Raw genomic sequence first — 12,955 nt, forward strand, 5'->3', positions numbered from 1 at the left:
TCGCACGAAAACAGTCACTGCCCTCTGTTCTTCCCGCTAGCGAGAGACGGTGCGCCTGTGGGTGTGGATGCCCTAGCGCACCCATGGCCAAACATACTGCTTTACGTGTTTCCTCCGCTAAGCCTGATCATACCAACTCTAAGAAGGGTAAGAGAGTACGGGCACTCAGTCATACTGATTGCCCCAAACTAAAGACTGCATTATTACTGGCTCTTTCAACTGCAAAACGGGTTAGTGCTTTGTCGGTTCGTAACTCCTGTATGCAGTTCACTATGGATTACTCGGGAGTGTCTCTCAAAACCAATCCAGCGTTCGTTCCTAAGGTGAGCGAGTCAGCTCTAGCCTATAATCAAGTGGATTTAATGACTTTTCATCCGCCGCCCTTTTCGTCACCAGAAGAAAAGCAGCTTCACTGTTTGTTCCCTGTCCGTGCCTTGCGTTGCTATGTAAACAGAACGAAAGCGCTGCGGAAGAGTAATCAGTTATTTGTCTCATGGGCTGATTCTCACAGGGGTAAACCTAATTCTCACCAGCGCCTGTCCCACTGGATAGTAGAAGCTATTATAGTGGGTTATAACAGCATAGGCCTTAGTCCTCCAGAAGGGCTAAGAGCTCATAGTACCCGAGGGTTGGCCTCCTCGTGGGCGTGGTTTAAGGGCGTTTCAATTCAAGACATTTGTGCAGCGGCGAGCTGGGCTTCGCCTCACACGTTTGTCAAGTTTTACTAGCTGGATGTTATGGAGCCGTCTTTGGCTCATTCAGTCCTAAGTGTGTAAAAAATAAAAATAAAAAAAAAAACACTCATGCAGATGTGTTGTTTTTCATATGTCTCCATTATATTCTGTGAATAACTCATGTAACCCCAGTTCTCTGATAACATGAGTGAGGTATCTCACCCCACTTACCTCCTTGCAGTAGCAAGGGGAAAAGATATGCTGAGAATGAGGTGGGGACCATCATGCAGTGACATATATAGGGGAAGGCGGGACTCCCGCATCACTGTCGTGATTTGTCTGTCAACCGACAGACGTGGTGCAATTGGTGCTTCCAGGATTGGTCACGCCCGAGGCGATTCCCATAGTGAGATACCTCACTCATGTTATCAGAGAACCAGGGTTACGTGAGTAACCTAAAGTTCGCCCTGAATATGGCGCTTGTTTGGTACAATGTACTCATACTTGTGTTTGCGCACTTTGTGGGTGAGTAACTTAAATTTAACACGACAGAACTAATGTTAGATCGCTTCATAATCAACAAACGCTCGATGTGACACATCGTGTCTAAATTTGACGTGTCACGTCTGCGTTTGATGCGTCACACCGCTATTCCAGTCTTTTTTTACTAAAAATATTTTATTTACACATTATATGTTTGAACTGATGACTGTTCATTTCACTGGTTCTGTTTATAAATAACTTTAACCAGCCTAAGGTCTAGTTTTATGGTCACTTGTCAAGCTAAAACCAGTAAAATAGTATTAATTGACAGGTTGGGTCTAATTCAAGTGATCCTTTATTTATAATGATGTATAAGCAGTTTTAGCAATATTCAGTGGTGCTGGAAGGTACAAAAATACATGCTGTGGTGTGGACTGATATAGGCATAAATGTTAAGTTCATACAAGTTATAAATCTAGTGGGTGGAGATGTTTCGTTGCACATAACTTAGCGATGTTTAAAATAGATTTTCTGCCTTTTGGCATAATATCTTCAAGTTACAGGTAGCTACTACACAGTTTACATTCAATACTTTGTCTTCATCAGTAGCATCATTGGTACTTATTTTGATTTCACAACAAGCTTATGTTATTTTCAGTATGAAAGCCAATGTGTGTAATAATTAGCAAAACTGTTGAACTAAATGATATACCTGCATTTTTGTTTACTGTTATTTCTGTTGTTGAGCTGTGCTTTGAAACTATCTTTTTTAGTGCCTCAAAGATATATGTCCACACAATGTGGTGAACCAGAAAAATATCCCGACAAGCTTCTGAACAACAAATATCTCCATAAATCAGTGTTCAATCATCGAAGCACAAAGCATACATATGCCCTGGGTTACATGCCGTCAGACGGAAGAGGACAGAGAGGACAGTGGACATCCTTGTACATGAAATGCCAAAGTAAGATGTATTTGTTTATCTAAGTCTCTAAAACATCTCTTTTATTTATTCATTGTGCTTCACTTTTTCATATTTTTTCATTTATCCTCACAGAGAAAAAGTGCAACGCGCTGGGTGACATAGAGAACGGGCAGTATATTCGAAATGGACAGTCATTTGGAGATGAAGCAATTGCTGTGTGTAAAGAAGGGTACCAAAACCTTATTTTCATTCTTTTTTAATGTCTGGAGTCCAGAAATCAGTGAAAAACATGGTTATGTGATGATAAATGGGGCAGAATAAGTTTAGAGAGTGGCTTAATTGTTTATTTTGTTTTGACATGGTTCAGCAGTATTATTAATTGATTCAAGGACAAATAAAATGTATATTTTCAAATGAAAGTTTAATGCCATGGTCTGTTATTAAAGCAGGCCAATAATGTTTTCTTCATGTCTTTTTTTGCTCTTGTTTTCACATGCAGGTATGTTTTGAGAGGAGAACGTGTCCGTATGTGTACGGAAAAAGGTTGGAATGGGACGGACCCCATCTGTGAGGGTGAGTTTAATCTTTTCAAATGTTCAAAAATCATCACAAAAATACCTTAATTTACTTTTAACACTCCCAAGTTTGTAGCAGTCACAACCACATGCAATTTTATCTTCTAAAAAATATGAACTGTGAAAGTGTGATGCAGGAGCCATTTCAACAGACTCTTAGAGTTTAAGAGGATTGCATAGCAATAAATAGCTCTAATCTGTTGTGTGAATTTTCCAAGATTTGTGGAAAGTAGACTGGCTTTGTAGGTTAATATCACCATCTAGTGGTGGATTCTTGTAACTGGTCATCAGAAGCATGATTTTGGCACAATCGATTGTTTTTTCCTTCTGGTTTAGTGTCGAAGATCATCTGTTCAGCACCTGCTGTGGCAAACAGATTGATAAAGCCTGGAGAAAGGACACAGTATGCACCCCAAGACACTGTAACCATTGTCTGCAGTGAGGGATTTGAGCTGATTGGTTTGCCAGACGTCACATGTGGACCTGATGGCCAGTGGCAGGGCTTGCCTCAGTGCCGCTCTAAAGGTAATTTGTGCACTTGGTTTAAATACTTAGTCTGAACCCTGATTTCAACTCCACTTCTTCCTTCAATGATGCATTTTGAGAGATACAAACAATTAAGGCTGCTCTCTAAAAGCAGCTTCTTGCACTAAACTTCTACTTATGGTATTCTAAACTGGCACCGGATGTCAATTTAACAACAAACGTGTTAAACTCCAACATCTGACAGATATTTAAGTGTGCTTTGAAATGAAAACTGGGTTGATGCTAAAACTCAATGTTGGATTTACCTAAACCTCCAACACTGGAAAGATGTTCAGTTTTAATTCAAAATGAAAATCAGGTTGATGTCATAACCCAGAGTTGATTTAAATCAACTTGCATCATTGCACAGACATAAAAAATGAAAGCTGAGTTGATGTCAAAAGTCAATGTTGGTTTAATGTCAAATTTTAACTATAGACAAATATTAATGATGTCAAAACTCAACGTTGGATTTACTTAAATTTCCACCATTGGACAGATGTTGACTTTTGATTCAAAATGAAAATCGGGGTAATGTCAAAACCCAGCGTTAGATTTAAATCAACTTCCATCACTGGACAGACATTGAGTTTTGATTACAGATTTTAAAAAATGTGTTGATGTCAGAACTCAACATTGGATATAGATAAACCTCCACCACTGGACAGACATTGAGTTTTGGTTGGAAATAAAAATTGGGTTGACATCAAAACCCAGTGCGGGCTTAATGTCAGCCTCCAATATTGGACACACATTGCGTTTTGGTCAGAATAAAATATGTCTGATTCCAAAACTCAACATTGGGTGTATATAAAGTTGCACCATTGGATGGATGTTAAGTTTTTGGATGGGAAAAAAATGGGTTATTGTCAGAACTCAATGTTGGCGTAATGTTGAATTTTAACATTGGACAGGCATCACGTTTTGGTTGGAAATGAAAACCAAGTTGATGTCAAAACCCAGTGCTGGCTTAATGTCAACCTCCAGCATTGGACAGACATTGCATTTTGTTTAGAAGAAAATATGGTTGACATTAAAACTCAACGTTGGATTTATATGAACTTTCACCATTGGACAGATGTTGAAATCGGGTTAATGTCAAAACCCAGCGTTAGATTTAAATCACCTTCCATCATTGGACAGACATTGAGTTTTGATTAGAGATTTAAAAAAAGTGTTGATGTCAGAACTCAACATTGATAATTGGGTCGATGCCAAAACCCAATGTCGGTTTAATGTCAGCCTCCAACACTGGACAAACACCGCATTGTGGTTAGAAAAAAATATGGTTGACGTCAACACTGAACGTTGAATTTACATAAACTTCCACCATTGGACAGACATTGAGTTTTGGTTGGAAAAGGAAATTGGGTTGACATCAAAACCCAACGTTGCCTTAATGTCAGCCTCCAACACTGGACAGACATTGCATTTTGGTTTGCAAAAAATATGGTTGAAAATCAGCATTGAATTTATATGAACTTCCACCATTGGACAGACGATTTTGGTTGGAATTAAAAAATGAGTTGACGTCAAAATCCAACATTGGCTTAATGTCAACTTCCAACTTGTCAAAATTCAGTGTTGGATTTACTTAAAATTCCACCACTGGACAAACATTGTGTTTTGGTTTGAAATGAAAATTGGGTTGACGTCAAAGCTCAATGTTGGCTTAATGTCAAATTTTAAAATTGGAAAGACGTAATGTTTTGGTTAGGGAAAAAATATGGTTGACATCAAAAACTTCCCTTTGACAGATTTTGAGTTTTGGCTAGAAATAAAAAAATTACATCAAGAAACTCAACATTGCATATACATAAACTTCCACCACTGGACAGACGTTGAATTTTGGTTGGAAATAAAAATTGGGTTGATGTCAAAACTCAATGTTGGCTTAATATAAAATTTTAACATTGGACAGATTTAATGTTTTGGTTAGGAACAAAAATATGGTTGACATCAAAACTCAACGATGGATTTACTTAAACTTCTCTTTGACAGATGTTGAGTTTTGGCTAGAAATAGAAACATTTGGTTTTTAAAAATGACATAACTATTTTATAGGATAACGCCCTAGAAAACAAAGATGTCACTGCCAAAAGGGCGTTTAGGGCGTTATCCCATAAAATAGTACCGAACATTTGGTGAAGTTTCGGTAGTGACATCTTTGTTTTTGGCATTATCCCATATATAAGATGTCAACAAACTCAACATTGGATATACATAATCTTCCACCATTGGACAGATGTGAAAACCAGTAACATATCAAATATGTAATGATGTAATAATTTAACACTGGATATTAACGTTATGTTGATAACCATTACAAGTAATCAGTCTTGTGATTTTTTTTTTTTTTTTTTTTTTTTTTTTTCACCTAGCAGATAAAAAAAAAAAGGAAAGAGTTGTATCATACATTATTATTATTTATATTCCTCCTGAGATGTTTTTTTTAATTAAATTTTTCAACCCTCGCTGTGACTTTTATTTGATCCTTTTATTGGCTGCTGCTGCAGCTTCTTTAAAAAACAACCCATTTTTAAATATAAAATGAGCCTGTTTTAGCAATTTAGTGTCAAAATGTGTTCTTGTACGTGTTCATAGCACACACTTCAAGTTCTGTTGTTTGAACATATCTCTTTAAATGTTATATAAAAATTTACTTCAGTCTTTCTGCTTTTCCTCCCACCTTTGCTGATGATCTCAAAAGGTCAGTTTACAACAGTTGCTGTTCCTAAGACATGTCCCACTCCTAATTTGGGAAAGAGCGGTACAGTGAAAGAGCCGAAGTCTGATTATGTGCTGGGAGAGTCCATATCTGTCACCTGCAATGAAGGATTCATCGGATCTGGAATTTTCACGTGTCACGCAAACTCAAAATGGCACCCAAATGAGCCAAAGTGTCAACGTAAGTACAGATGATGTATTGGGGATCATTGTATCATGTGAAAACTGCTGCGAAAATCTTCAATATTGTGAATACTGATTCATTAAGTTGGCTTGAGAACTTACTGAAATGTTATTTAAAGTTATTATTATACATTGTACTACATTTCTAATCCATTTAAACTCATCTAATATTTCTAATCAATCAATCAATCAATCAAATCTATCTATCTATCTATCTATCTATCTATCTATCTATCTATCTATCTATCTATCTGTCTATAGCCAAGCCTAGCAACTAGAATGTTAGAAACGTGCTAGCAACATGCCAATCATGCTAACAACACATTAGTAATATGGTAATCACGTTAGAAACATGCTAGCAACATGCTAGTAACTTTCTAATCATACTAAAAACATGCTAGCAACATGCTAATGATGCTAAGAACAACATGTCAGTCATGGTAGAAACATGTTTGCCAGATGATAATGATAACAGCATGCTAGCAACATGTTTGTAAAGCTTTAAAACTACTTTAAACTTCAAACTATTTCAGACTGAAAACCATCAAACTTTTAAAACTTAAAACTTTTAAAACTTTTTCAAACTTTATAATCAGGCTTTCTCAACCCAACTTAAAGTTTGTCTTGATGAACTTTTTTATCTAGTTTCAACTTGATAGCATAAACAACACCTTCAGAATTTGATCCTGATAAGTAAGAACATGCTCCTAATGAACACTCCAAACTTGAACTTTAAAACCTTGAATGTCACAAAGTCACATGTGTAGGATAAAACTGTCTGCATACATACATATGAATGCTAATTGTGTTGTTTTACGATAAATGAAAGTAATGAGTAATTTGTACCCTTGTTTATGTTCAGTGATCACCTGTTCAGACCCTACAGTGGCACACGGAAGGATAACACCTGGATCTGGGGTGTACAAACACAAAGACACTGTAGATGTTGTCTGTAATGATGGGTTTGATCTGAGTGGCCCAGCAAAGGTCACATGTGGACCAGACGGCCAATGGCAGGCCTTGCCTGAGTGTCGCCCTAAAAATATTTCAGGTACTGGGGTGTGCATTGTTGTTCAGAATGGGGTAGATAGATGCAGTCTTATCTCAGAAATTAATATAGTACTTCTGCATATTGAATATAGCTCGGTTCTCCCACAGGTAAATGTGGTCCAGCTCCATCACACCCTCATGCTTTCCCCAGAGACCCCATGCGGAAGGAGTATCCATCTGGTACTCGCCTTCGCTACAAATGCAGTGTAGGATATGTGCGGACCAGTGGAAGTTACCTTGTACACTGCTGGAACGGCAGATGGACAGACGTGCAGCTCCAATGTGAAAGTAGACGACTTTTAACTTCATTTATTCCCACTTTCCATATTGAAAGATCTAAGGATTCTTATTAGCAATGAGAGCAATCATACAGTCAAACCAATATTTATTCAGACACCTCCAACTTTTCTTACATTATCACAGTTTATTTGCTATAGTTTAAAAAATGGTAATAAAATATGACAATACGAGTTAAATTGTGATGGAACAAATTCATCTTGATAATGTCAGATAACTTTGATCGAAAGGTATGTCATGAATTAGATTGAATAGCTGTTAAATTTAGGTACACACTTACATAATAGCAATTTAGGTCAACCTATTACCAAGCAATGCTTAATTTTCTTAAAAAGTTCACATTAGCAATTTAAAAAAAAAATCCACTTCCAGAATCCACTTCCAGAACAACAATTCACAAATAATGTACTCACCCCCCTTGTCATCCAAGATGTTCATGTCTTTCTTTCTTCAGTCGTAAAGAAATTGTTTTTTGAGGAAAACATTTCAGGATTTTTCTCCATATAATGGACTGATATGGTGCCCCGGTTTTGAACTTTCAAAATGCAGTTTAATTGCGGCTTCAAACGATCCCAAATGCAGCTGTAAATGATCCCAGCTGAGAAAGAAGAGTCTTATCTAGCAAAACGTTTGGTTGTTTTCATTAAAAGAATACAACTAAAATACTTTTTAATCTCAAACGCTCGTCTTGCTTTGCTCCCCCTGGACTGTATTCTGACTCAGGACAGTTAGGGTATGTCGAAAAAATCGTATTTTCTCCCTCAACTTCAAAAATCATTTCAAAATCATCCTACATCCCTGCAGAAGTACCGACCCAGTCTTTACAAAGTGAACCTGCAAAGAAGATTAAACACCTTAACAAAAAATGTACAACAGCGATATAGAACGATTTTGAAGTTGAAGGAGAACATGAGATTGGAGTTTTTCGACATACACTGTCATGAACCGGAAAAAAAACAGTCCAGGCAGAGTAAGACAAGACGAGCGTTTAACATTAAAAAGTATATAAATTGTATTATTTTTATAAAATTAACCAATCGTTTCGCTAGATAAGACCCTTCTTTCTCGGCTGGGATCGTTTACAACCGCATTTGGGATCGTTTGAAGCCGCATTTAAACTGCAGTTTGGAAGTTCAAAGTCGGGGCCCCATATCAGTCCATTATATGGAGAAAAATGCTGAAATGTTTTCGTCAAAAAACATAATTTGACATGAACATTTTGGATGACAAGGGGGTGAGTACATTATATGTGAATCTTTGTTTTGGAAGTGAACTTTTAAGCAAAATATGGTCAGGATAAATTTTGGTCCCACTTTTACTGATAGTCCACTGTATGAAGAATTTTTGGGTATAATATGTCACAGTTTACTTTATTTTGCTATCCTCACTTACATAAATTAACTATACTGTCCTGCACCCATTAGTACAAAAAATAATAAATCAAATATCATATTATATCCGGTGTCTGAACAATTTTTGGTTTGACTGTACATGCATTTGTGTTGTAAGCATTTAATTATATAATGTATAATTTCATTAATTCATATCACATATAATTTCATAACTTATTTATTTTTATTATATTACTTTCCTTGCTCTTATAATCATTGAACTGAAAAAAAAAAAAAAAAAAAATCTTCCTTAGTATTTCTGTCTTGTTTTCCAGGATTACCTGATAAACAAAATGACTTCATTTTCTGAAAAAATAATCTAAAATTAGGTAACTTTATTATTAAAACAAGACAAAAAAAAAAAAAAAAAAAATGCAATGTCAGAAAAAGAAATGTGATATAAATTTATTTAAAGGGGTCCTATTATGCTTTTTCACTTTTTGAACTTGTGGTGTGTATCTTTGGGCATAAAAAAGATCAACAAAGTTACAGATCTCAAAGTCCACTCCAAAGGGAGATATTTCGTTTTTAAAAAATCCCTTTTCAAGAACTACAATGAACGGCTCCTTTGGACTACAGCGTTTGTTTTCCACATGCAATGATGTCATAACGCGGTCCATTAGAATATCATTAAATTAAATCCCGCACACGGAAATTCAAATTGTTGGGGTGTAGGGATGAGATGGGGGGATTACCCTAACGATGCAGCGCGGAGAGCCGCTTCAACGAGCTGCAGCACGACGGGTATAAACACAAACACTGATTCAGAGCAGTAACGCGCCGCAGACGTGTGCAGTGTGTGGTAAGAGATTTATTCATCATACAGTGTAGATAACGTTAGCTTCACTTATAACGCGAGTGTGTTTTAAAATGCATAAACTTGCACTAGAATAGGCTAGGCTAATCAGTGATGATGTTCTTTGATAATGTTAGGCTGCTTAGCCTGCTTAGTTGGTTTCGGACAATGATACTAAGTATGTAAATAAATACATTAGCACGATAATATCATGTATTGGCGATCTCGCAAGCTTGACAGTAGGACCCAACACTACTGTAGCGTGTTATTTACTCACCCTCCATGCATCCTAGGTGTATATGACTTCCGTCTTTCAGACAATTGCAATCGGAGTTATATTAAAATTGGCCTCACACGGCTCCGAGGGGTTAATAAAGGCCTCTCGTATCTTCTTTTGTAAGAAAAATATCCATATTTAAAGCATAAGAATCACTTTAATCTAGCTTGCGCTAACAGTTGTACACAGAACTTGCTTCTTTGACAAGGGGCGTGGCAGTACTGAAACACCGTCTAAGTTGTTCGCCAATCGCAACACATTTCATTTTTCGGAAGGCAGAACCCGGAACTAATTGAGCCATTTGTCCCAGGCCGGGAGAAATGTAGTGTAATAATGTAAATTCTATTAAAAATAATGCGTTTTTGAACCACCAAACATGAAAGCATGTTCTAGTACACCCCCAAAACAAAATCAAGACTCTGTTAAAGAGCGTAATAGGACCCCTTTAAGAAAAACATTTTTGCAGTTATTGTTTAATCTTATGAGTTAATTTATTTCAAGGTAATTAACATCACAGGATCATTTTTAAATTCAGCAATCCTTGATATAATAACACTTGTTGGATTTATGCTGGTCAGGTGAAGTCCAACTAATATTATTTGATAAACCCTGATCATTTCTTCCATCACTTCATGTCCTGCTTTCATCTCTGCTGATTGGAGACAGTTAATAACAGTTTTGGATACCAGATAAAATGCAGACAAAATACACAATCTAACAATTTGTTTATATCAAAAGGGAAGAAATGTGGATCTGCTGGAGAGATTTCCAATGGTCACTTTGAGTACACAGGCGTGTCATTTGGAGATTCGGCTACAGCTGTCTGTCAAGAAGGGTGAGATACATGTACATTTTTAGTTCTGCTTTTAGATGAGTTTGTTTCTTCATCAGATTTGGAGTAATGTAGCATTATATCACTTGCCCACTAATTGATCCTCTGCAGTGAATGGGTGCCGTCAGAATGCGAGTCCAAACAGCTGATAAAAACATCACTTTTTTTTTAAATTGCTCTCATTAGGTATGAGCTGATCGGCCCAAAGGTACGGATCTGCCGGGATAGAGGCTGGGATGCAAGGAACCCTGTGTGTGAATGTATGACTGTTTTTTTAATTTATTTTTTTATTTTGTATAAGCTTGACTTCAAATATTGCAAACCAAATGCCTATGGATTTACTGTAGCCTACATCGGTCTCATAGATGGATTGCATATGTGTGTTTTTTAAGTGCAAAGGTACGCATATAAAGAGTGCATGTGGTCAGTATTGGGATAGTCTGACCATGCAGTTGTGCATTTAAAAATATTTGAGGTTTTCAGGTAGTGTAATGTAGGTTAAAACTCAGTCTCTACTGTGCACAATGTTGTTTTTGAGGCCATATATTTTTAAAACTTTTTTTTTAAAATTTATTTTATTTACTTGTTTATTTTTGTGTTTTATTTACCTTTTATTAAATTTATTTTATTTATTAATATTTATTTTATATTTTATTTTTCATATTTTAATTTTCTTTTGTTTACTTTGTATTGATTTTCTGTATTTACTTTTTATTTTTCCATTTACGTTATTTACTATTTTTTATTAACAAAACTATTTTTTCGAATATTTCTGTGGTTCCTTAATGTGGTTCGTTGTTTAGGTATTTTGATATCACAAAATTTACATTATATTCTCTCAAATTGTCAGACATGAATACATGAATTAACAGGCTGTTTTCTGTGCTTTTCAGTAATATACATAGAACGTCCATGGTGGATGTAAGGGAGCCAGTGGTGTATCAACTGCAGAGAGAAAAAAAAGGCCTCAAAGATATTCCCAACAGCATACACACCACTTCTCCAAATCAAGTCAAAAGTTCAAAATGTTTATTCCCAGAGGTGCAAAAGTGAAGGTTTTCCACTGACGTGTCAGAGATATTTACAAAAAAAAAGTTAAAACAAAAACATTTGACTATGTCAAACAGGTTGACCCAAAAGACAGCAATTATGCTTTACAATCATCACACAACTCACTCTGAGAAGCCATCTTAAAAAGACTAAGCCCCTCCTTCTCGGACTAAACCATCTGGCAACCCAAAGGTAATAAAGAAACTTAAGGAAGACAAACAAATGTGCTTTAACAGAAACAAAAACAAACAACAACAACAAAAACACTGTTATACAATACGAAAAATAAAAATAATGTGAAACAAAAACTCAACTTATTATTAATACTTATCTTAAAATGGTGAGCATTTACTATGACCGGGTTTTGTCTGTTTGGCATGGAGAAATGTTCCAATACGCAAGTATGACTTTGCATGATATGTAAATTTCTATACAAAACGATAAACATTTAACCTGATCACCGGTCTTGCTTTACTTCTTAACACAGTACAATACATAAACCAATATGGTGAAGTCAATCAATCATGAAATGTCAAACTAAGGAAAAAACGACATAAGGACAGCAACAACATTACATCACACATGATGATTGACAACCATATCTGTGTTAACTGGTGTTCAATTTGCGCAAAACAGATAGGGAAACATATGCATGCATGTACACAGTCCCATGTCAAAATAAGAGTCCCATCCATAATAAGAGTCTCTAGTCACAGAGCCTCACTGTGACAGTGGATCAGGAATGAGGGGTTTTAGGGCGGTCTATAGATATGGGAACACATTAACAATTGCCTGCTGTCCTGGTTTAAGGCTTGTAGGAGAGCGTTTTGTTACCTGTGGCTCAGATGGGAAATGGAGACAAAAACTTCCAGAATGTGTGTACAAACAAATGTTCAACTGAAAAAAAACAAAACAAAAAAAAACAATACAGCTGGCTGTCTCAAAATTATAATGAAGCATATATCTTTTCACTGTATTTTATTAAAATGAGCAAAACTTTATTTAGTATTTACTCAGGCTGTTTATTCTTGCAAAAAAATCACTCTGATTTTTCTTTTAAATAATAATTAATATTTTATATTTACATATTCTGTTCATCTAAAGCTGATACTATTTTTATAGCTTGTTTTCATGTTTTCTTTTTAAGAAATAAAAAAGAAAGAACTGTT

At 36.0% G+C, this 12,955-nt stretch overlaps 1 protein-coding gene across 2 annotated transcripts in view; it reads left to right on the plus strand.

Moving 5' to 3' along the window:
- si:ch73-217n20.1 (C4b-binding protein alpha chain) overlaps positions 1 to 12,955 on the plus strand; it is a 93,991-nt gene extending 81,036 nt beyond the window's left edge. For both annotated transcript variants that reach the window (XM_051095718.1, XM_051095717.1), the window contains exons 5-14: positions 1,931 to 2,122; positions 2,216 to 2,312; positions 2,583 to 2,656; positions 2,995 to 3,183; positions 5,894 to 6,091; positions 6,956 to 7,144; positions 7,252 to 7,431; positions 10,643 to 10,739; positions 10,923 to 10,996; positions 11,630 to 12,955. In XM_051095718.1, the coding sequence (XP_050951675.1) occupies positions 1,931 to 2,122; positions 2,216 to 2,312; positions 2,583 to 2,656; positions 2,995 to 3,183; positions 5,894 to 6,091; positions 6,956 to 7,144; positions 7,252 to 7,431; positions 10,643 to 10,739; positions 10,923 to 10,996; positions 11,630 to 11,661 (1,322 nt within the window). In that variant the 3' untranslated portion in view covers positions 11,662 to 12,955. The remainder of the gene's footprint in view (positions 1 to 1,930; positions 2,123 to 2,215; positions 2,313 to 2,582; positions 2,657 to 2,994; positions 3,184 to 5,893; positions 6,092 to 6,955; positions 7,145 to 7,251; positions 7,432 to 10,642; positions 10,740 to 10,922; positions 10,997 to 11,629) is intronic.

The sequence above is a fragment of the Labeo rohita genome, chromosome 23 (assembly GCF_022985175.1).
Source record: "Labeo rohita strain BAU-BD-2019 chromosome 23, IGBB_LRoh.1.0, whole genome shotgun sequence".
Taxonomy (NCBI): domain Eukaryota; kingdom Metazoa; phylum Chordata; class Actinopteri; order Cypriniformes; family Cyprinidae; genus Labeo; species Labeo rohita.